This window comes from Carassius auratus, unplaced genomic scaffold (assembly GCF_003368295.1).
Source record: "Carassius auratus strain Wakin unplaced genomic scaffold, ASM336829v1 scaf_tig00018063, whole genome shotgun sequence".
Lineage (NCBI taxonomy): Eukaryota > Metazoa > Chordata > Actinopteri > Cypriniformes > Cyprinidae > Carassius > Carassius auratus.
In genome coordinates this window covers 3600-26676 of record NW_020524844.1, presented here as the reverse complement: position 1 = coordinate 26676, position 23077 = coordinate 3600, and the positions used below count along the sequence as shown (strand labels likewise).

Sequence of the window (23077 nt, the reverse complement as noted above, 5' to 3'; positions counted from 1 at the left end):
GGTGTCCGGGAGGGCCGGGGGGACTGCATATGCAAAGCCCTGCTTCATATTAATGAGCAGCAATCGTGGCTTTAAGTCCTTGATTAGAAGAGTGCAAGAGCTTTTGGTCCCAACTGGCTGTGCCTATAGGCTGTCACCGGGAGAACGGTCCTGTTAATTGCACTGCTCAGTCGCGGAAGGGAGAGAGAGGAGGAGGAGGTACAGAGAGAGGAAGAGAGGAGCAGACACAGAGAAGCCAAAGAGAGAGAGAGAGAAAACTTTAATTTGTAGAAGAGGTTTGCTCAAAAAAATGATCGCAGAGTGCACATGGATTCGGTAGAACTTTCGCTCCCTGAGTGTTTTTCCCTGCACTCCGAACAACAGTAGGTGCATTTTCATTTCTTCTACTTCTACTTGTGTGGCCGGCTAGACTGTTATGTCTGTATAGTTCCTGTCCTGGTTTGTTTGTGTGTTTATGTGTGCATGTGGTCACCCGTGGTCCTCCTTGTCAAGGTTGTTTTCACTGTCAGGTAGCGTCTGGAGCTGAGTGTGGGTGCGTAGGCTACATGCGCTGTGCCGGTAGCTGGTGGCTTATCCACTATTACAGCAATCTGCATCCGCTTTGACAGGGCAATGTGTGTTTTATGTAAATCATTAGGAGTGTGTGACGGAAAACAACCTGAGAGAGAGAGTGCCAAGGGAGGAGGGGAAGATGAAAGCCATGGGATAGAAAGGAGAAAATGGTCTTAGGTGGCTTGAATCGCAGACCAGTTGCACAGCATGTGGCCCGCTAAATGTATTAAAGACGGTGTGCTGGCTCAGAGAGAGAGAGAGAGAGAGGGAGAGGGATTGAGTGCAGGAGCGGATGGTCCAGGATCCAGCAGAGAGAACAGCTCATAAGCTTCATATTTATCTCTGTCCCGCTCGCTTCTGTCAGCACAGAGCGAGGAAACACAAATACACTGATTTAGACGTCAGGTATTGCACTGACAGATTTATGTAGACTTTTATTCTGTTCTAAGTATCTGTTATTTTGATTCGTTTTGTGACTAAATCATGCTTGTTTAAAATCATGTGAGATAGCAAAAAAAAAAAAAAAAAAAAAAAAAAAAAAAAACATTTTAGGTGAGAAATACAATTAGAAAAACATTCATAGTGGTTCTTGAAAAATGAATTTTATAAAACAAATTTAAAAATTAATTGTCAAAAGAATACATTTTAATTCCTGTAAGTCGTGTCTTCTTGTAAAACATTATGCATTATGTCGACAGTCTTTGCTTCTTGAATCTGACAAAATAGTGATGTAACAGAAAAAATGCATGTACAAGTTTGATTAAACAAACAGCAGAAAATTTAACCTCTGCCCTCTGCTGCATATGAATACTGATAAGAAAAAAAAACACTGTGTGTGACCTGACAACACCTAGAGTATATAGAAAAAGGAGAAAAGGCACTGAAAAGGGTCAGAAAGCTCAAAAAATCGGTAACCATCCTGGTCTCATAAACCTTCAGTCGCTGTCCTGCACAATACAACACATAAGCATGCTCGACTTCAGCCAGAAAGCGATTTATAAACATACCTGAAGAACATATGCTAACGTAGTTGTGAGAGTGAATTTTTTTTAGTGATTGAGATTTAAAATACTGCCTGCTGATGGAATGACAGCAGTGGTGTGGATGTGTTGGCACACATCCCGCACAGGATCATTAGATTAACTGGATTATTCAGACTCATGAAAGGAAATTTGGAGATAAGAGTGTCGGTTCCAAACAGCCTTTTAGCCATTTGGCTCTTGCTCGCTGTTTGATCTTTATTTTAGCACAAATTGACTATTGAGATTCTAATTAGTATATTAATATGGTAATAACAACAAGTGGTGGTTTAGCTATTATCATAATTACAGACTCTCAACGTCTGCATGTACATTTACATCTGCACGCTCATTTTAATATTTACATTCACAGATGGAGATATTATGGAGCATGTTTCTCTTACAATTATTTTGATTATGATGGGAACCTTTTATCTTTTTGTATTATTATTAATATCATTATTATTTAGGTTAAATCTGAATGTCTAAAAATTATTTGTTTTTGTTTTATTACAAATATTTTAAAGACGGTTTATTCAAGAACAAATAAAAACAAAAATAGATGTTTAAAATAAATGTTACATATGTGGTGTCCAAATTTGATTGTTCTGCGTGTTTTCAATTTTGTTAAACGAATGAGTGAGGACATTTGTATGAGACTTCAATATTTACACAAAGAAATTCATGCAGCTTCTCATAAGATTGTCATATAATTGCATGCATGTTTTTTTTTCTATTTGTTTTATTTTTTATTCAAAACCTTTTGTATATTTCTAAAACACACACACACATATATGTAATAAATGTAATTTTCAAGCAAAAAGGAGAGTAAGAAATCTACACCAACACTTAATGCTCGACATTTTTAATTTCACCATTTCAAGCAGTCAGCTTTTTAAAGGCAATGGAGTGTGAATGTCCACTGGAAACACGGGTGTCATGTGTGTAAAATCATTGCTGGACTCTGCAGTGGGCTGAATAATTCAGTGCAGAATCATTCAGAAGGTGTCTCTGAGCGTTCACTCATGCATGTTCAACCTTTTGTTGCTTTTGCAGATGATTTTAAAACACCGAAACCCCCCTGTGGCCCTTAAAGAAAACTTGATTTTGCGTTTCCTCTATAACCGTTCATACTCCCTTCTCTCTCTCTCTCTCTTGTGCGAGAGGCGAATGAAACCCCAAAGGCTGGGATCAGCAGGAATAAAGAGATACTGTGTAAATTAAATTTCCATTTAATCTCCTTATAAAATCATTTACTTAATTCATCTGTCAAATGATGTCAATATGTACAGCACAGATTTATTTATTCTGCCATGTGCGGTGAGTGTGTGTGAACGAGGAGGCCTTTGTTGCCATTCAGTCTTGGTTTGGCTCCATCCCATTCCCCTGTGTGAGAGGTGTCATGGCTCGTCCTGCACGTCTTTCTCTTTCGTGGCCCCTTGTCGATTACTGTCTGGACACTCTTTGTCTTTACGCTGTCCTGCTTATTGGAGACAGAGCATTGCGACTTCCCTTTATTTGAAGGGGTCTGAGGCATTCCAAGGGTAATTAACTCCAGTTAAAAGAGAGCCCCCTCCCTCCCGGCCCCTCCAGCGGCTTGTCATCCGAGAGAAAAGAGAGGCCTGGTGGGGTGGGGGGGGGGCTATATTTTTGCCCTTTTGTTGAAAAGTGCAATAAGTGGCATGTCGAACAGACGCACACACTCATGTGAAACGGTCGCACGCAGGTGCCGTGCACATGAAAAAACACAGCCGGACGTGAGTGTAAGAACCTGATGATGCAGTTGTCAATTTGTGTGATTTATGCATCAATCCATCAGGATTTTCCGAACGCAGTGCAGCGATTTATTATTTGTATTTTTTTAGGAGACGTTGAATAAGGGTTTTAACAGGCGACATGCCAGCTGAGATCTGCTTGCCTGCGTAAAAAAATTAAAAATAATAATAATAATGACCCACCTTGGTTTCCCGTTTTCTTCTGTCTTTATTTTGTGGATAATTCGGTCTGCTGTATGCCAGAGAGAGGCAGAGCAGGCACGGAGCGCTGAGAGCCTGCAGGATACAGTTACAGCAGGTCAATAGGGAGTGTGGTCACTCCAGAAGTAGGAGGGTCCACGAGGGCTAGATAAGGGTGTAAAAATAGTGCTTTTAGCCACTGCGTTTTCCATTGGCTCCCAGCAGACTCACTGTTTGTCTATCGGCATGTGGATGTAGCTTTTCTGAATCTGTTTTTACTTCCTGTTTGGCTATTTCTCAACAGAAGATGAATTACAACAATGTGCTGGTTTTGTATTTAAAAAATATGTTAGTGTAAAATAGTTTTAGAAGTATACTAGCACAGTAAAGTTAATGATAATTAGAATATAAGATGAAAATCAGGATCTCGATTTTTAAAAAAAATATTTATTGTATTATTATTATTATTAAAGTGATATAACTGGAGTTTACATTTGTTAATGGTGATGTGTGGCTGAACAAGAACATATTTGTGTGAAAGAACTGATGTTAGCGCTTTCAAAGCCAGTTAAGTTTCTCCAGTTCTAGTGGTGTGAATCCGTACTGATTTTTGAATCTATTTTATCTTAATTTGTCTTCAGTATAATTGAGAAATGTTGGTCTTGTAACAGAAAAAGGGAAATCAATCGCCCAGCTGGGTGACAGTGAAATATTTCTTTGCGCTTTCTCATGTTATACATCACGTGTGTGTGTGTGTGTGTGTGAGAGAGAGAGAGAGAGAGAGATGAGATGCTTGTAAGGCCCAACTAATATATATATATATATATATATATATATATATATATATATATATATATATATATATATATATATATATATATATATATATATATATATATATATATATATATATATATATTAGTATCTATATGCACACCTTCAGGCCATTTTGTCCCCCTCAAATAAACCAGAATGATGAAATCCTTGGAGAAACGTGCTGTAATTGAAATTCAAATGCCGCTAAATCAAGCCTGTGCATGTCATTTTCTTCAGCACTTTTATGTGCATTATCTTGCTGTGTTTGCTTAGCATGACTTTTTAAAACAGCACTTTTATGTACATTATCTCGCTGTGTTTGCTTAGCTTGACTTTTTAAAACCTGTTTAAACGTGTCCCCGTGGAAATTCTTAGGCAAACAGAAGCTATTGTTTCTCTTTCATCTAGAATGCAAAATTTCTTTACTTTGAGTCCATTCAAACGAGTGTTATTTCTGCCCTGCTGTAGATTGTCAAAGTGATCCTGATGGGAGGCTTTTGAACAAATCTGCTTCTGTGCTGTAGTTTTTCTAGACAGGGTAGGGATGTACCTGACTGCAGCCCAGGTCACTGTTTGAACTCGGAGTTAGCAATTGCATCACATCTATCTGCAGATAGCAAGACAATTTTTTTTTGCATACTTTGCGGGATGTAATAGTAGACCTGTGCATGTCTGTGTGATGTGTCAGATGGGTGTATTTGCGCATCATAGCTCCGTTCTCGTCTGCTCCCAGCCCCTGTTGCGCGGGCGAGCGGCTGCATTCCCATAGAGAGCCGCATGCTTCCAGGTTGGAGCGCCCGCACGCGCTCTGTCATATTAAAGCTGACAGTCCATCTGCCGCGTGGCCGGCCACGCTGCCTGTGCTGCCCCTCCGTGCGAGGCCTGCGTTTAATTCCACCTGTCCCATTCTTCAGCCTTCAACCCCCAAAGGTTGAATCACGTGCTTGTCAACCTACAATAACAAGACATGGTTAAAGCCACATCCAGTGGTGTCTGTGACATGATAGTGCTAACACAGTGGCATTTAATAGCAAAAGCTGTTATTAAGGAGTAACATGTCTATTCGTCTATTTGTGTGTGTTTAAAGGCATCTCTGTATGTTTAAATGTTTAATGCTTGAATGTTCATTGTTCATGTTCATGTTTTAGTTGGTTGGAGGACTGGGTAATTTGCAGGGTATGAGTAACCAGGCTGTGTGAGTTCTCAGGAAGAAGTGAGAGAAAGAGAGAAAAAGAGAGAGAGGGATATAGGCATGGCATTTACCATGCATGGGGCGGCCATTCTTGCATAAGGAAGAATGGCACCTGTCTAATCAATCAGACCCCCAGTATTAACAGATGGAATAGCAACACATGAGTGAGTCACAGAGCATGGCCGCAACTCAACACACACACACACACACACACTTGGCTTAATTCAGCTCATTGTCCTGCATGTTAATCCTTGTCCGCATTGATACAGTATTAGGCGTTTTGACAGAAGCATGAAATGGGCTCAGGTAGATCCCTATAGATCCATTCTCTCCTTTAGAAGTGCCTGTTTTTCCCACTGATCTGAAGTGACACTTCATTTTAGCTGTTACTCTTGTTTTCATTGTTTGACCAACCTTTGATTTCTAAAACAAAATACCCTTTACTTCTTATTGTTTAAACTGTAATAATAAATGTAATTAATAATGAGAATAATGATGATGATGATTATTATTATTATTATTATTATTATTATTATTATTATTATTATCATTAGAATAGTAAAAACTAAAAGGCAGTTTAAAAATGTTAATTAAACTGAATCAGTGTTAGTATAATACGTGCTTTATTGGGATGATCAGATGTCATTTAGGCACAACCACCACATCATTTTGCCATGTATTTAATTTTTTTATTATTATTATTATTTGTCCTTTTTGTTTTTCTTTGTTTTCCGTTTCTTTATTTTAACATCTGTTTTCCTCTTTATTTTCTGTGTCTTTTTTATTTGATAAACTTATGTAGGTTAATTCTCATTTCTTTCCTGTTATTTCTTTTTTATTTCATAAAATTATGTAGCCCTAAATGCAAGTAAGTGATTCATGTGATGTGCTGTACAAATGTACAAATTCAAGTACATATTTTGACTGTGCTCAGCAATCCAGCAATCCTTCCCTAATTAATTTCCCTAAATTTGAATAAACTATTTTACTGTATATACTCAGAGGCCACGATTACCATGTTATTTCCATAGCTCTGTCACAAGTGCTGTTCTGAAATATCAGCCATACTTTAGCATTCCGGATGAAGTAGAGCTTTTGTTTTCTGGAATTGTTTAGAGAATGACTGAGATAAATGTGTGTTTGTATACGTCCGTGTGCATGTCTTTCTGTGCATGTTTTTTTTTTTTTTATGTGTTTAAACATTTAAGATTATCTCTTATTTTTCTAGAGGCACTTTTTATACTTGAAATTCATATAAATGTTTATAAAATGTATTTACAGCTGTGTTAATGTACTATTTTACATGCATATCTTCCTTTCTGATTTCTTTACAGATGTTTAATATTGTATCACTAAAGTCAAAGAGTTTATTTGCTTTTGATGTAATTTTCATCCTTGTCTGTTGCTAATGATGTGCCCTGTTATATATAGCATGGTCTGTCTACACATCTCTCCCGAATGGGAAAAAAAAAAAAATATTGCACTCTACTTTTCTACTTTTAATGCTGCTGGCATTGGGAGCAGAGTAGTGTGTTTGTGTGTAAAGTCACGTTAAAGAGAGTTGAGAGAAACAGGAGTGTATCAGGCCGTGTAGCGTGCGTGATGCTGGGGATTATCGATTCCACTGCTCACTCACCCTGAACTAAAGCCAACACATTACGTTTGTGTGTGTCTGTGTTGCTTTTTTTCCACTAAGCTCTGACTGGCTCACCAGCCTCGTACACACACACACACACACACACACACACAGATAGCACATGCTTTTCTGCGCACTGTTTGTGAGGTACAGTAGACACATACTCTGAAGTGTATAATTTCAGAATTAACTCTCAAATTAGCAACAAAATGATTTGACAGTCCCTAATGTTGATTCAAAACACAATTTTCTGGAATAAATATATTGACATTTATATATATTTACATTTATATATATATTTTAAATATATTTAATGTCCTTAATTAGGCCTCTAAATAATAATAATAATAATAATAATAATAATAATACAAAAATAAATAAATAAATAATAATAATAATAATAATACAAAAATAAATAAATAATAATACTTAAACTACAATGTGAGGTGAAATTTCTAAACTTTACACTTTAAGCAGAAATGACAAGATTTTTTTAGAAAAAATAAAATAAAATCGAAAAATGAACATTCAGCGAGAAATGCCTAAACTTGATCACAGACAGATAGACAGAAACGATCACGAGAGCCTTAGAAAGAGAAGGATGGGAAGACAGACAGATCTTCATGGCTGGGCTCTCTCAGACAGCCGCTGAAGCACAGCATTAGTTGAGTGATTAGTTTCATCAGTCCGAGTGTGGGGACGGTCGGGGGTTGTGCGGCTCTAATGACATTGAACATGTTTGCTGAGTTGGAACGGAGAAGGAGAATTAGGGGCCTCCTCTGTTAATTAGAGAGTGTGGCAGACTCACACTGCCTGTGGCTCGTAACACTTCACTTCTTTTGCTCTCCGGTGTTTTGCTTTTATCATTAAAAAAAAATCTACAGTCAGGAATCTTCAGAAATGTGTGTTTCTTCTTTGATCGAGAACTTAAAGTGTATGTTAATGTGCACAGGTGTTTTTCATAGGTACTTTTTGTGTCCTCAATTAATTTCCATAAGTTCGTATAAGGATTTTGCTGTACTAACACACAGCTTAGGGTTATTTACATCCAGTAACTGCAACAGACACTCCTGAATCAGTCTTTTGTTATCTTCTGAGGCACCTTTTGAAGGTTTTTTTTTTTTTAATGTGATTTTTATGTGATTACCTGCGGCTGAGAGTTTGATTAGTAAGATTTTTGATTAGTAAGATCCTTCGGTCCTTGTAACATCTGACATTTAGAAAATAAACCGTCATATGTCAAACTTTTCCTCTTTTACATGTTCATTTCTCAGTGTTCTGTCCCCTCTGATTCGGAGGGTCCCATAAAGCCACGGGCTCTCCTGCCCTGATGTGTACAGGGGCCACAGGCATGCGCTAATCTTCCTGATTCTTTCTTTTATCTCCCGACACTTCAGACTTGTTAAATCTGAGGCTTGTAGAATGATGAGTCTGTGCATTAAAAACATCAAGGCCGGTTTCAATTAACACCTCGCATTAACAAAAGAAAACTTCAGATCCTTAGTGTGGACACAGTTACAGCTGATCCATTGAAGAATGGCGGTCAGGAAAAGAAGGAATATTTTCTCTCACAGAGTGCCGAGTTGTGTCACTGTCTGTCAGCAGTTAATGGCTCAATGCTTCTTTATCAGAATTCCTTAGTCCATCTCACTGACCCTCGTTTTTATTCCTTTTCTTGCTCTCCCTTTTGTTGTAGAATGAATTTATCAAAGGCCCAAGTTAATAGCGAAGATAAGTACGCCAAATGCAGCGCTTGGAGAACACAACAGCAATACGACATCGAGGCCAGTCACATGCGTGATGCACATGCTCTATATAACCAAAGGTAAGGAAAAGACCAAAAACATTGTCATCAAAAGCCAAAATCTGTTCTGGTGATTATTTTGTGTTTTTGTTGTTTGTATGTGAGTTTGTGTTTTGCCTGCCCAGCTATTACTTCTCTATGCTTGCTTCATTCAAGTCAGTGCCTGAGTCTAGTTCATCCAGTGTATGTGTGTGTCGTCAACTTGCAGGGTTTAATTTCTGCATGTTAAACACATTGTGCACTGTCAACCTGGTCCTAGACTGTTCCTATTGATGGGCAAACAGCTACTACAGAGTAACCAGATCATTTTCATGTGTTTTATATCTCAATGTCTGTGTGTTAGTGGATCTGTTTACATCTGCCTCAAGCTATGGTGATAGATAGATTGATGAATGGACTATAGATATGGATAGGGAAAGTTTCTGTTGAGTGTATTGGTATAGGTTGGAGAGGTTGCCTGTTGTCGCCCCCACCAGATGCAGAGGAATGTGTTAAATGCTTCAAGGATTCCGATTAGCATATAAATTTAGATGTATGAAGATCATTGCTCTGATCACGAGTCAGTGAGTTTTATCTAGATTTAGTGGGGGCTGATTTGCGTATAAAATACAGCCAGATGTGACCAGTTAAGAGTTCTCACCAGGCCCTTCTCTCTCTCTCTCTCTCTCTCTCTCTCTCTCTCTCTCTCAGGCCATCTTCTGTAAAATGTCTTTGTTTGACTTGTAATTTCAATGTCATTTATGGTTATTACTTTAGAGGTTACTGAAGGGTCAGAGAGACAAAAGTGCCTTCACTTGTTTGATTTATTTTCAAATGCTACATTTTATTCTGTTCATTTATTTTTGTATACATATATTGCAATAAACTGCAAATATGAAATGTTCACTGTAAACAAGTGAAACATCTAATAATAATTCCTATTATATTATGAATTATGTGTTTAAAGGTACTTCATAGGAGTGTCTTTTTTAAAGTGCAAATGGCTTTATGTCACTTTGAATACTCAATGTCCACCTTGTTTTTTGAATTTAGTTAGGTGTGTGTGTGAGGGGAGGAATTTTTTTTTTTTTAAATTTATTCAAACCTTTTAAAAGAAGGCGTCTGTGACTTGATGGGGGCCATCAAATGTATTACATGGATTGGATTTGAGATAGGTTAGTCTGGGTTAAACCAATTTGGCTCCATTCGCATACAAGAAGTTTTCTCCGCTCTAAGCCAATCAGAATCAAGTTACTAGTGTAGACGGAGCGTCTTGCTTTAGATAGACAGGCCTGCCAGGCAATCTAGTGTCACGCCATGGGCCTGAAACAAAGCATGCTGGGAGCTGGAGGACATGGCTTTCGCCATGAACATCCACATTGGTCATAGCACAATTTGAACTCTTGTGTTTATTCACTTTGAAGGGCTAGATGTGTGTCACTGGTGTAAATTCAGGGTTGAAGCTAATGCTAATGCTAACAGGCATGTTAAACACATTCACACACTCCAAAAAGAGCAGGATGTTTCACTTGCAGCTGTATCCAAAGATTTCAGGTTAACCCCCCGCATAGATTCACAATCATACACCGATGGCCATCAAATCAGTACTGTTGTATATGCATAGACACATGTGATGCACAAACACATACAGTTTACAGTTTGATCACTTATGCCAGCATAAGATTCATACAGATTTGCGGGAAAAAACATCTATTAATACGGTAGTTCAGGGGATCTTTGTGAACCAGAAGAACTTTGAACGTTGGTGGACGTCTGCTCAGATAAATAAATCGCTTTACTGAAATAGGCGAACACCCACCTTCAACACTTCCTCACACACATGCACACACCTTCCTCTGATAAGTCTCATCTCTGAGTGGAGTGAGAGAGACAGAAGCCTGGTCCTGGGGTCAGGGGAAAAACCTCTCCATCTGCTGGTGAGCTGTTACCCAGATGCCAGCCATTTTCCAGATAAACAGAATCTAACTGATTTAGCTCCTCAGCCTCCAGAGGCACTGTTTTATTTATATGATAAAATAGTCCTAAAATTATTAATTTGTCAAGGGGATGGCTTGTTACTGTAAATTTAGCGGGTTGTTTAATAAATTAGATTGCCTTAAACGCAGATGGGAAATCAAGGGCTTTGGGGTGCAGTACGAGGTGGAGATTGGATTGAATCGCAGGTTTATAACTGGGAGGATTGTTAGACTGAGGTGTTTTATAATGTAGTGTTAATACTTTCAATCTTTCCAGAGTCTCAGGGCCGAATGTGATGGGCAAAGGCCACTTGTTGGAAATAGATGTTGGTTGTTTGATTTTATTGAAATGTTATTTTGTCTTGTTGGAGCATATTATGTTTAAGATATTGATAAAGGTCATATAAACTTTTTTTTATCAATAAACATCTATTTTATTTATTCCCCTTTTTTAATTTCAATTTTAATTTAATTTAATTTTAATTTAATTTTATGATATTTTCTAATATTATGATGTTTGAATTTGAAAAATGACAATGAAATATTCATATCAGCTATTGTAGTTTTAATTATTATTATTTTTTTATTTATTTTAGTTTTAGTTAAAGTTTTAGTAATTTTGATTGTGTTTTTGTCACTTTTTTGTTATATACTTCAGTTTTAGTTTAAATTATTTTAGTACGTAGTATAATTAAATTAAAATGAGAAATGTTGCTTTGGAGACAAGCTAAAAAAAAGTACGTTTTTTAATTTTATTTTAGTAAACATTTTATTTTAACATTTTATTTTAAGTAAATGTTTTTTGTTTTGTTTTATTTTTATTTCATATTTAGTTTTAGTTATATATAATATTCCTGGTTCATATGTATGTTGATACATTACATTATTTATGATATGCTTGAATTTCATTTTAGTCTAAATATAATGCATTTATCATAACTCCTATTATATTTGAAAGTTTTTTCATTCATATCTATTAATATTTTTATTAACATATTTCGTATAGTTTTTTTATTTTTATATGTATTTTTTTGTATCATTATTTAAATTATTATATTTTGGGTGTTTATGTATAGTACATATATAGTAAATGAATATAGTTAATTAGCAAGTACTGTAGATATATTAAATTATTCTTGTCTCAGACAACTAATAATGAAAGAAACCGCATAGTTGTGGTAGTTCTGTTGGTAAGTGAAGTTGGAGTGATGTTACCATCTTTGCCATCAAAGCAATGCTGAAAAAACGATTGGACTGTTTGCGCCTCTTCTTTTACCCTAATGAATGTGTGCCTGCAGACATGGATGGTGTTTCGTTCAGGGTTGGGGACTGGGCTCCTTGCAGAGAGAGAGAGAGAGAGAGTGGCGGAACGGGTATTACAGAGGTAAACCCGATTATGGGCGGAATTTGAATTAGATTTTGTAACAGATGGTTGTGTTGAAAATTTAAGATGCTTTGCGGCAGGGGAAGGTGACAGCAGCTCGGCGCGTCTCCACGCGAGCGGGGGTGATAGACAGCTATAACTCAGGACAACCCTGCCATGACAGCCAATTTCAAGAATTTGATCTGGTTAAAGACATGGCTTCCACCGGTTCACTCACCAAAAAACAACCACCATTTCTCTCCTTTCCTCCCTCCCTCTTTTTGCCCGCTTTCAGCACCTCTTTTACAAGCCTGTCATATTTCCTGGAATAAAATCCTCTTTAACCATCTGTTTCATAGAATGTGTTTTTAATCTCCATTTTTTTACTCCCATTATTTTTTTTTATATTATATTTACGTGCAATTTCATTTCTTTGACACTGCGGCTCATCCTCGCTTATCTGCTCTCTTGTCCTGTTGGGGTTGAATAGATGGGCTCTGTGCTCTAACAGCGGTAAAACAGTGATTTTAGGCATATTGCTTATTGAAAAATAGCAAACGGTTATTTGCTCTGCCCTGTTCTGTAGGGGCTGTCACTGCCGAAGAAGCAGCCGCTCGCTCCTACCTACAAAAATCTCAGATAATGAAATAATGATTGGCCTTGTTGACTTAGTTTGACCTCTTACTCTGACAGTGATTCAGCTTGACTGAAACTTTGTTTTGCTGAACTTTGTACATATATACAGTATCTTATTTTATTATTATAACTTTTTTACATTTATATGTATGCATATACAGTATATGTATTAGTACAAGGGAATAGTATTGAACAAGGGAATAATTAAATTAAAATGGGGGGGGGGGGGGGGCAGACAATAAATTATTTAAAGATTTTAATTTGTTTTTCCCCCACACAGATTGTTTGCAGAGACTTAACTTTTTTTTAAAACGAGATATCTAAATATACATTCTTATTTCTCTGCATTTACAGTATTGTATTAGGAGCTTTGCTAAGGGCTACTGATCCTCCTGCAGTATTTATTACAGCGGAGCATTAGCTCCTCATCTCCACTGGTCTGCCGCTGGCATTTTTACGGCAGCTCGCTCCATTGTACAAATGTGTTTTTGCCATTATCACATTGATTGCATGTAATCAGAGGTGTTATTTTGCAGGCGTCTATCGACAATGAAGTGAATTACTACTTTCTAACCCAGTAATGTTATAACAATTGATCTGCCCATACAGCTGGAAAAGGCAACCTGTTTCGCATGTCTGTATTTCTCATGTGGGAACAAGTATAATCAGTATCCTTCAGTTCAATGGCAGTTCAGTTCCTGTTTTATAAGGTTTCATTGAGTATCGTACAACTTTCTTGAGAGCAAATGCACATCAAACAAATGTTAAGGAATGTTAGGGAATGCATTTTTTTATATTTGTATAATTAGTTATGTAAAATAATGGAATACTTTGGGGTACAAAAACAGAAAAATACCTTTTTAATTTTTTTTTCTAATTATTATTATTATTATTATTATTATTATTATTGTTATTTAGTATATATAATTAGCGTCATGCAATTAATTGAATATTTTTAATATATTTCAGAAATGTTTTATTTGATCGGTCACTTTTATTTTAATGTTTTTCATTTTGTCTGTAATTTTTTTCTTTATACAAAATCCTAAAACATCTAGTTTTATATGACAATAATAATAATAATAATAATAATAATAATAATAATAATAATAATAATAATAATAATAATAATAATAATAGAATGTTTTTGGTTTTTTTCTCACCAAAACATTTTACCCCACATTTTGTGCTATATTAATTTAAACAGCCAATAGCTCTCACGGGCAGTTTTGTTCCAGACTGTGCTGCCTCCAGCTATCTGTGATCACAAAGACTTACTGCTTCCGGCAAAGAAAGAGAGAGAGAAACTCCCAGTAGCTGCACCTTAATGCAATGATTATATGTTTACCTCTATAGTTGTCAGAGCACTGGATCAAACAGCCTAATGACACCTTGTCATTGCCAAGTGGCTGTGTTTTCCAAAAATTGTTTTCCTGCTGATTTGTGACATCTTGCCTGAGCACATAAAATAAAAAAGAGTCAACAGCTAGAGGAGAACAAAAAAAATAATAAAAAAATAATAATCTCTTTGGTTTCAGATCCACTCTGAATTTGAACTTTCAACAAATAGACAGCTTAAATATTTGAAGTCTGAATAAGATCAGGAATACACTACTGTACAGTGACTGCACATCTGAGATTTTTGTGTTACTCTTGGAAATGACTGGAAGTGACTTATCTTTCAAGATTTTCTCTCTACGTAATTATTATTGGTCATGATTAGAGAGACGATAGCAAGCAGAGCTAATTAGCTTTTCCCGTTGTTCAATTTTTATTTTATTTATATTTATTGTCTATTATCAGTTTTGCACATATATTTCCATTTGCAGTAATTGGTATTAGTTATTATGCAACATTTTGGAAAAATGATGGCATTTAATTTTGTTTATAATTTTAACCCAGTTCTACAGATACTTCCAAAACGGACTATAAATCATTCTTAAAATTTTCAACAACCTTGTGTTTGTTAGCAAGCTAGAACTTTACCATGTTTACTTATTTAAATCAGCAGAATTCATAACAATATTCAGTAAAAAAAAAAAAAAAAAAGTTGATTTAGTTTTGTTTTGTTTTAAGACCACACAAGACTTTAACTAGAACCTTAAATATGATGACAGTGTTTGGTACAATTTACGAGAAATTTGCGAACTCAGGAATTATTTATAATGAATCACAATAAAGTCCCTAACAATAAAGAACAACCGATTATGTCTTGTGCTTTTTCTTTTTTTTTTCACCTTGTCTCTCGGCTGACTATTGCCTGCCTTTTTTCTACCCTTGCACTTGACTATTATTATTTCCATTCATAAACTTAAACTAAATTCCTTCTTTTCAGTATAAGAGTTCCTTTTGTTAATGGCACACTGTGCTATTGGAGCTCGACACCATGCAGTGGTGAACACAGATAAAATCATTAGCTCTCAAATAGTCACTCCTCTGTCGGTAAGGGCTTTCTTTTCTTCTAAAATATAGGCTTTAGAATTCCATTTCTCTCTGAGCTAATGTGAATTTTACTGCCTCTAATTTTGGATTCAAATGCGCCCTAGAATAAAAATCCCCCATCTGACAATTGAATTTATAGAGAGTTGTGAATATTGCAGGTTTGGATTAATAGAGTCATAGAATTTCAAAGAGCAGGAGAAAGAGTGCAAGAAAAAGAGAACACTCATAACTTTCAGTCAAAGTTATAGAGCAGGGTGTCTCCTGTTGAGAGCCTTAAGAGCGGCGCTGTAAAGCATGAGGGGCTCTTACAATGCTGGCCCTTTCCTCTTTTGTTACCCGCCGTTTTGACTTCACATTCTCTGTCACTGAGGACTGGAGGCGGGTTTTTCTCAGCTGCCCCACAAAAACCAGTTTGTCTCTGTTACCCGAAATAGAATGAGAGAATATGATGCGTGTGTAAACAGTCTGTGGTGCTTGTTTTCACTGATTTTAACTGGCTTCACACTGTGTATAAATACACAACATGCATCCTTGACATACTGGAATGTTCTAGAATACCTGCACAACCCAGGACACCTGTCTGGGAGTATGAGTGTGTGCGTGTGTGTCGGTGATGCATCAGTAATAAATTATTATTATTTATATTATTATTATAAAAAAATAATTATCCAGTATTTCAATTTATTTAAAACTGTTTCATAGTATTAAAAAACATTTCTGATTTGTACTTGGCCTGTCAATATTTTCACTAATCACACTGTAAATATAATCTATTTTTTAGATATGATTTATTTTAATTTTATATAGTTCATTATTAATTATTGTAAATCCTCATGTGAGTTAGCCAGTTAGCCAGTATTTCCATGCTTAAAATAGGTTTATAGTACTTCAATATTTTCTCATTTGTTACATATCTCAGAGTCTAGAATCCAAAACTTTGTTGCTTAGTCTGTTTCTCTAAAATTCCTTTGATAGTAAGGTGGTCTGGTTTCTTTAAAGATCTCTCTCATTCGCTCTCACACTCTCTCTTGCTTTATGGGCCTCAGAAGAACTCCTCTTTTACAAGCTGACCGGATTTTAGAGCCCTCATTTAGAAGCGGGCTTCCTTAATTAAAAAGACCTTTGTGTGGTCTTCCAGACTGCCTCTTTTATTTGTCCCCCTCCATCTCCATGTTAAAATGGTCCTGATGTGTTGTTTGTATAAATCCTCCATGCTTTCTTTCTGTCACTATAACGACTTTGCTCCTCTGCTATCTTCTTGGTTTTTACACACCTTACCACTAATGCAGTTCAGGGAAAATAGAGAATGCGTTTAAAGCACGACCTCACACTCAAGTAACAACCCCCAAAACCTTTGAGGATTTTAGAAAAAAAACAAACAGTCCCTGAATGATTATGTTGCTAAAGGTATTGAAGTGCAGCTAACTGACAGGGTTGTGGTGAAGTGCACCCCCCCCCCACCAACCAATGCTTCAGCTCAGGGTCTCTTGGATTGTTAACAGGGGAAATGGTTAATCCACTCTTGCAGGCCTTGAAGCCTCCTGTAAGACAGAGCAGAGATATCTATTAATTACAGCACTCATTAATATGCCTCTCTCCCAGGACTGTGTGGGTGGAGGGGTGGTTAAAAGGATTGGCGGTATCAAGTGATGTAGGGTGGGTGGTTGTTTGGGGTGGTCAGTCTGCTCTTTTGTTTGGCTTGGAAAGAGTCTCTGCTTTTGACTATGTTTGTGTCGGTTTGTGTTACTTGATTGATACTGGATGTTTGTGTCTGTCTAGTTGATTTTTTGGTTTTCTGCACATCAATGCATGTGAGCTTGTGTGTGTGAGAGAGTGGTTGGTGACTGGCCACAGGCGAGGATGATGGAACTGTTTTGCGCCTCCGCACTGATTAGAGTCTTGTAGAACAAGTTGATATTGACTGGAAAATGAGTGATGGTGCTGAGCTCTTCGTACTGTCCCTTTCTCTTCCACCCTGCAGACGCTCATCTGTCATGTTGTATTTGATCACTGAATCCCACCTCTTGATCCACAATCACAAGAAAAGGCCTTTTTTGTAGAGATGGACAATTTTGGTCCAGGAGAAAAGGCAGGCTTTGACTCATGCTTTGTAACTCAGCAGTAAATAATTTCAGATAATTATTTGCCCTGTCAAGTGGAAAAGAATCTGAATGGTCCGAGTTCAAATTTGTATTGAAGAAAAAATATGTTCTCTCTCTATGTTCTCTCTCTCTCTCTCTCTCTCTCTCTCTCTCTCTCTCTCTCTCTATATATATATATATATATATATATATATATATATATATATATACATATACTCTAACATATACATTATAACTAACAATAAACTGAAACCACTATTATTTATTAAATAAGTCAAATTATGTCAAATACATATAAAAGTGCATATAATATTTTACAAATATACCATTATGGTAAGTGTAAGATATAATTTATATATTTAAAACTCTTAGGACATGTGCGAGTTGGTTTTGGCACATTTCTTTAGAACTTGGCTGCACACTATGCTAGAGTAGCAATGTTAGCACTCTTTTTACAGCCTTGTAGATATACAACCACTCAGACACTTTAGTGAGACCCAGGGGACAGTGGCACACTGGCTCTCATATGCCTATTCTCTTATGTTTCTTCTCAGAGAAGTCATTAACATGCGAAAAAAACTAGAATTCTGAATTCATAATCAGGGCTTTTTTTTAGCTGCTGAATGTTCTCTCAGGCTAAGGCGCAGGTGGACCCATGTGCGAAGTGGAGAGTTGTTCTTAAGGGCTGGTGGGGGGTGGGGGGGGTATTATGTTTCTGTTTCTTTTGATTTTCTTAATGGCTTGGTGTTGGTGACATTTCAAATCACCCCTGCTGAAAATAAAATTTTAGACTAGCATGAATTTACAAAAATAGCAACATCTAAGGTACCAATTAAGATCTCAGGCAATAACTTTCTTGGTTTCCACACACTTTATTTACTGTCAGTCATGGTCACTAACACTTTGGTATTTGTTTTGTCATGTTTTCTCCGTGTAGGCTGCTCTGCAGAATGTCCAGCAAGGACCGCCACATTGAGTCCAGTTGCCCCTCCTACATAAAGACGGAACCTTCCAGCCCTGCCTCACTGACGGACAGCGTAAATCACCACAGCCCCGGCGGCTCTTCAGACGCCAGCGGTAGCTACAGCTCGACCATGAATGGCCATCAGAATGGTCTGGACTCACCCACTCTTTACGGCCCAACCGGTGCTCTGGGTCCCAGCGGTGCCGGAGCCAAGCGTTACGAGGACTGCTCAAGCACTATCACGGAGGACTCACAGATTAAATGCGAGTACATGCTGAACTCCATGCCCAAGCGCCTATGTCTGGTGTGTGGGGATATCGCCTCCGGCTACCATTATGGTGTCGCATCCTGCGAGGCCTGCAAGGCCTTTTTCAAGAGGACCATTCAAGGTTGGCTTTTACCCTCCTTCAGCTAGAACTTCAGATAGGTTCACATGTCAGGCCAAGGGGTCAGAGGGACTTAGTCAAAGTAGGATTGTCCTAGAATGTGCACAAAGCAATTCCATACATCCAACATCTGCTGGCTTTATGCCACTTAAGCAGCTTTCCGTCCAGTAGACGTTTACAGCTAGAGGGTGGTAATGCTTTTGCTTATAAACTTTTCTTGTCTTGTTGCTTCAGATTAACAAGATCGATCAGTTATGTCAAACAAGAAATTACAGGCAATTAATATACCGGGAAGTTACCCATCTGCTAGTTTTTTAGAAGTGGCAGTGAAGCTCTGAGGAACAAAGTAGGTGCTGAATAAATGGGTCAAATATTATGCTTGGCCTGCACGCAATCCAAAGCCTCAGAAGGTGGGGTTTGACATATCGGTATGTTTCATCCCATTAGCCAATAAAACTCTTGGTGATTTCCAAAAACATCCCATCCATCTGGACATTTATTGACATCCAGACTGGCTGGTTTTTGAGGGACGGAGCAGGGTTGGTGAGTTATGGGATGCAGATGCGTCAAGACCACAGTTTAGCTAGGGGCATTGGGACAGGCGGCGGAACGGACGCCATGGCAACTCAAATCACTGGCAGCTGGCATTCCGGTGGCACTCTTCCAATGCCACCTGACAACCTGCATCTATCACTTCCCAATTGAGCCACTTGTAGCCAGGCGGTGGGCAAAATATAGGAGGTGTACACCAAGAATGCCACCTCAGGAAGCCCAGAACATCCCCAAATCTGTTCCCTTCTTCATAGCTGTAGTATAAGGTCACCCCAAGGTCAGGTTGTCACCATGTTCTGGTAATTAGCTTCATTGGCATTTGACTGCGACTGATGAATGATGGAAGTGTAGCATTTAGTATGAAGACAGGCAGTGGAAGGAAGCGCTAGGGACATTTTATATCTTGTTTGAAACCTCTCGGCAGCCACTTGAGTGATAGACAATGGATATCGCACTAATTGACTGCCACCTAACTCCAATCACATCACTCTATCATATCAGTGGAACACACACACATATAGCCTCCTTTCCACTGTGTTGATAACCTGGACACAGCGCTCAAGCCATTGGCATTCAACTACTGGTACTGTAGGAAAGCACCTATATTAGATTGGCAAGGATTTTTTCCCCCCTTGAAACATTCCCAGCTGGTTACCACTCAACTGGCCTCAGCCCTCATGAGAATCACCTCACATCTCCACACACATCCCCATTCCACATGCATTCCTCCCAATCCGAAGACCCTAATGGATTCTGGAGATTACCTGACTAATGTATATTGGAGCTCAGTTTAATGGACATGCGTACTTTAAATACTGTTTCCTGTTGAATTAGCAGTCTTGAGCATTTAGCCCCCTGCTCGTGCTGCTAATCTGCTTTGTAATGGGGTAACATCAGTTCACAGAAGAGAAGTCAATACAAATCAGTGTTTACAAAGTTTGATTAACTCTGAAATATTTCATCAGTGTGGAGGTCCCAGACGGGTGCTATATTAATTGCATGAGTGTGTGTATTAGAGAGTCTGTTTCAGCCCAAGAAGTGTGAGTGCACGTATTTATGTTCTAATTGTCATTCTATAGAGCAAATTCTCTTCTTACACTGGTAGTTGTAACACTGCCATACGCCATTCCAAACCCTAAATTTGTTATATTAAATAACTGTATCTGGCAAGCAAATCTTATAATGCAGCCAAAAACTATTTAAATGTTTTTATTGTGTGCCAGATTACTGATCAGGCTTCTATTTGCAGTACCAAGCATATATAATTGCTTTTTCCCTCTCACAGCATCATGGTCCTTAAAGAAGTTGCTGTAATAGTCTACTCTACAGTATGCCAGGAATCACAGTAGCAAACTTGTAGCTCTCTGTGTTTGTTTATGTGTGGGATTGGTAGGATGAGGAGCTGTTTTAGTGGTCACCAGGCGATTGGAAGTTCACTCAAAGGTGAATTGTTACCTGCAGGTTTTTGTTTAGGTTTAGTAAAGCCTGCCTATCCAGCTTCACACAGCTCTGTGACACATGACCTCTGAGGACAGCCAGTGGCTCTTTTCTGCATGCCTTTTGAACCCTCAGACACACACACACACACAGATATGAAGAGAAGATGTATGATGTAGATATGATGGGAAGTGATTGCTGTATTTCAGTGTCTTCTTTCGAAGTGTCAATCAGAGGTTGGGTTTGCACTTAAAGTATTTTATTTGTTGAGAGTACATCAATGCTTTTCTAAAATCTGAGGCCAGTAAGATTTTTAATTATTACTATTATTATTATTCAGCAACGGTGCATTAAATTGATCAAATGTGACAGTGTTTTGGTTTGCAGTCATTAAACACTCTCTGTTCCTTCTCTCTACATGCCTCGCCACAGGAAACATTGAGTACAGCTGCCCCGCCACCAATGAATGTGAGATCACCAAACGCAGAAGGAAGTCCTGCCAAGCCTGCCGCTTCATGAAGTGTCTGACCGTTGGCATGATGCGAGAAGGTGAGAGCAATAAGAAATAGTTGGGGAGTAGAGGAAATGAACATTTTATCCATTGTGCAACTGTATTTTTCACTCTACAATTCTGAGGAAATGCACAGGTTTCCATAAGGGGAAAAAATAGTACAGGTCTAGAATGAAGTCAAGGTTGAAACTGAAGGGCCAGTTGGCCTCGTGCCTCAAGGGCCACTCACAGTCAGCCAAACACCATCTTTTGCCTTGGCCTCCAGGCCCTGTTCTAACTAACAAGACTGGTTATTATTTAGAGAGCCGGCCTTTGAGGCATTTTCTCAGAGGTCTGCCAAACGGACAAGCAGTTATTTTCAAACCGCCGCTCTCCTGTGGAAACAGGCTCTGGCTCTCCAGGCTTTCCCGCTTTTGATGTTAAAAGTTTACAGAGGAGCTGCCTGAACTAGCCTTTAACCTTCAAACGGGAAAAAACGTCCTTTCTGATATCTTCAGCAGCAGAAATGCGGCACGGCAGCTCGTTTCCTCGCTTCTCATTCAGGTGGACAGGAAGTGTTTTGTCTGCCTCTGAAAGAATTGCCGTCATAGGCGAGAGGGGGAAGACATGAGAGAGAATGAGAGGTAGGCTAAGCTTCTGTCACTCACAGAACAGGTCCTCTTAGAAACGCAGATGATGGCACTTATAGGCTCACAGTTGTGTGTGGACACAAACGCTATGCCCCTTTAAGTCCAGATCAGGTAGACTGCACCTTATTCACAGAGACACAAGACCAGACACACACACGCACACACACATACTCAAACCCTGCGGCCAGCCTACCTTCTGCGGTCCTGAGTGGTCAGCTCACATTATACCAAAACAACTCAGCTGGAGAGCAAAAGCAAGCATAAATGCCCCACAGGCCACATTTGTTTGCGTCGAGCATGAGGGTGTACACATACTGTATGTGTGTTTTTGTCCATGTGAAATGTGTCTTTTTCATATTATCCATCTTTTTCTTACACACACATATACAAACATAAATGGCAATCTCATTCAACACTATTGTTGCCCTGTGCAGGGACATTTGCCTACACGGCCGGTGTCGCTGACAGGTAGGTAATTGATAAGTAGAGGCCTGTTTTCAGAAAGGTCTGAGGGATTGTAGTTGCATGTTTGATATGGCATTTTCTCCCATGAGCACCCAGACAAATAGCAGCCTTTTGTTCTTGCTGCTAGCCACCCATACGCACATATATCAAAATGGCACCCACTGGCACAACCATTTGTTGTAAAGTGCTTGAATTTAATACAGAAGTCCCCCTCTACATATGAATAAGGGTCATTTGAAAAATGCATGCATCAATTTTCTTATTTTTCTAAAGCATTTTACACAAAGAATGAAAAGCATGCATACAAATAATTCAGTTCAGCAATGTATAATCATTATTTGTTTCTTTTTTCTTTTTTTTTTTGTAATGTAGCGCATTGTTTTTGTTAGTTGGTTTATGACAGTCCCTACTGTTGAGAATAACAATTTCTGTATGTGCTACTATTTTTTACATACTTTTTTTTTTAGACATGCATACAACACGACTCATTTACCATCTTCTGACCATTGCACAAGCTTGTTTTTTTAAAGATTGTGGAAGTTTTTTAGACGTAACCAAAGCACGCAAACATAGTTTACCCTCATGCATACCTCATGCATTAAAAAAAATGTTTTGAATCTTCTTTTTTTTTTTTTAAGGATTGTTGTTTACACAGGATTTT

General features: G+C 38.1%; 1 protein-coding gene across 1 annotated transcript; it reads left to right on the top strand.

Annotated features, from left to right (window-relative positions):
- The first annotated feature begins 296 nt into the window (after positions 1–296).
- Positions 297–21754, top strand: LOC113075938 (estrogen-related receptor gamma-like). Its single transcript, XM_026248588.1, has 4 exons — positions 297–362; positions 8867–8995; positions 18410–18825; positions 21244–21754. Exons 1-4 carry the CDS (start codon positions 307–309, stop codon positions 21378–21380), a joined length of 738 nt encoding a protein of 245 aa, XP_026104373.1. The 5' UTR covers positions 297–306; the 3' UTR covers positions 21381–21754.
- Positions 21755–23077: the final 1323 nt, after the last annotated feature.

Bases quoted from the DNA above. Each gene is read 5' to 3' on its own strand.
- LOC113075938 (XM_026248588.1), top strand. From the start codon at position 307: ATGGATTCGGTAGAACTTTCGCTCCCTGAGTGTTTTTCCCTGCACTCC. The intron at 363-8,866 runs GTAGGTGCATTT...CTTTTGTTGTAG, and splicing joins TCCCTGCACTCCGAACAACA to AATGAATTTATCAAAGGCCC. The intron at 8,996-18,409 runs GTAAGGAAAAGA...TTCTCCGTGTAG, and splicing joins CATGCTCTATATAACCAAAG to GCTGCTCTGCAGAATGTCCA.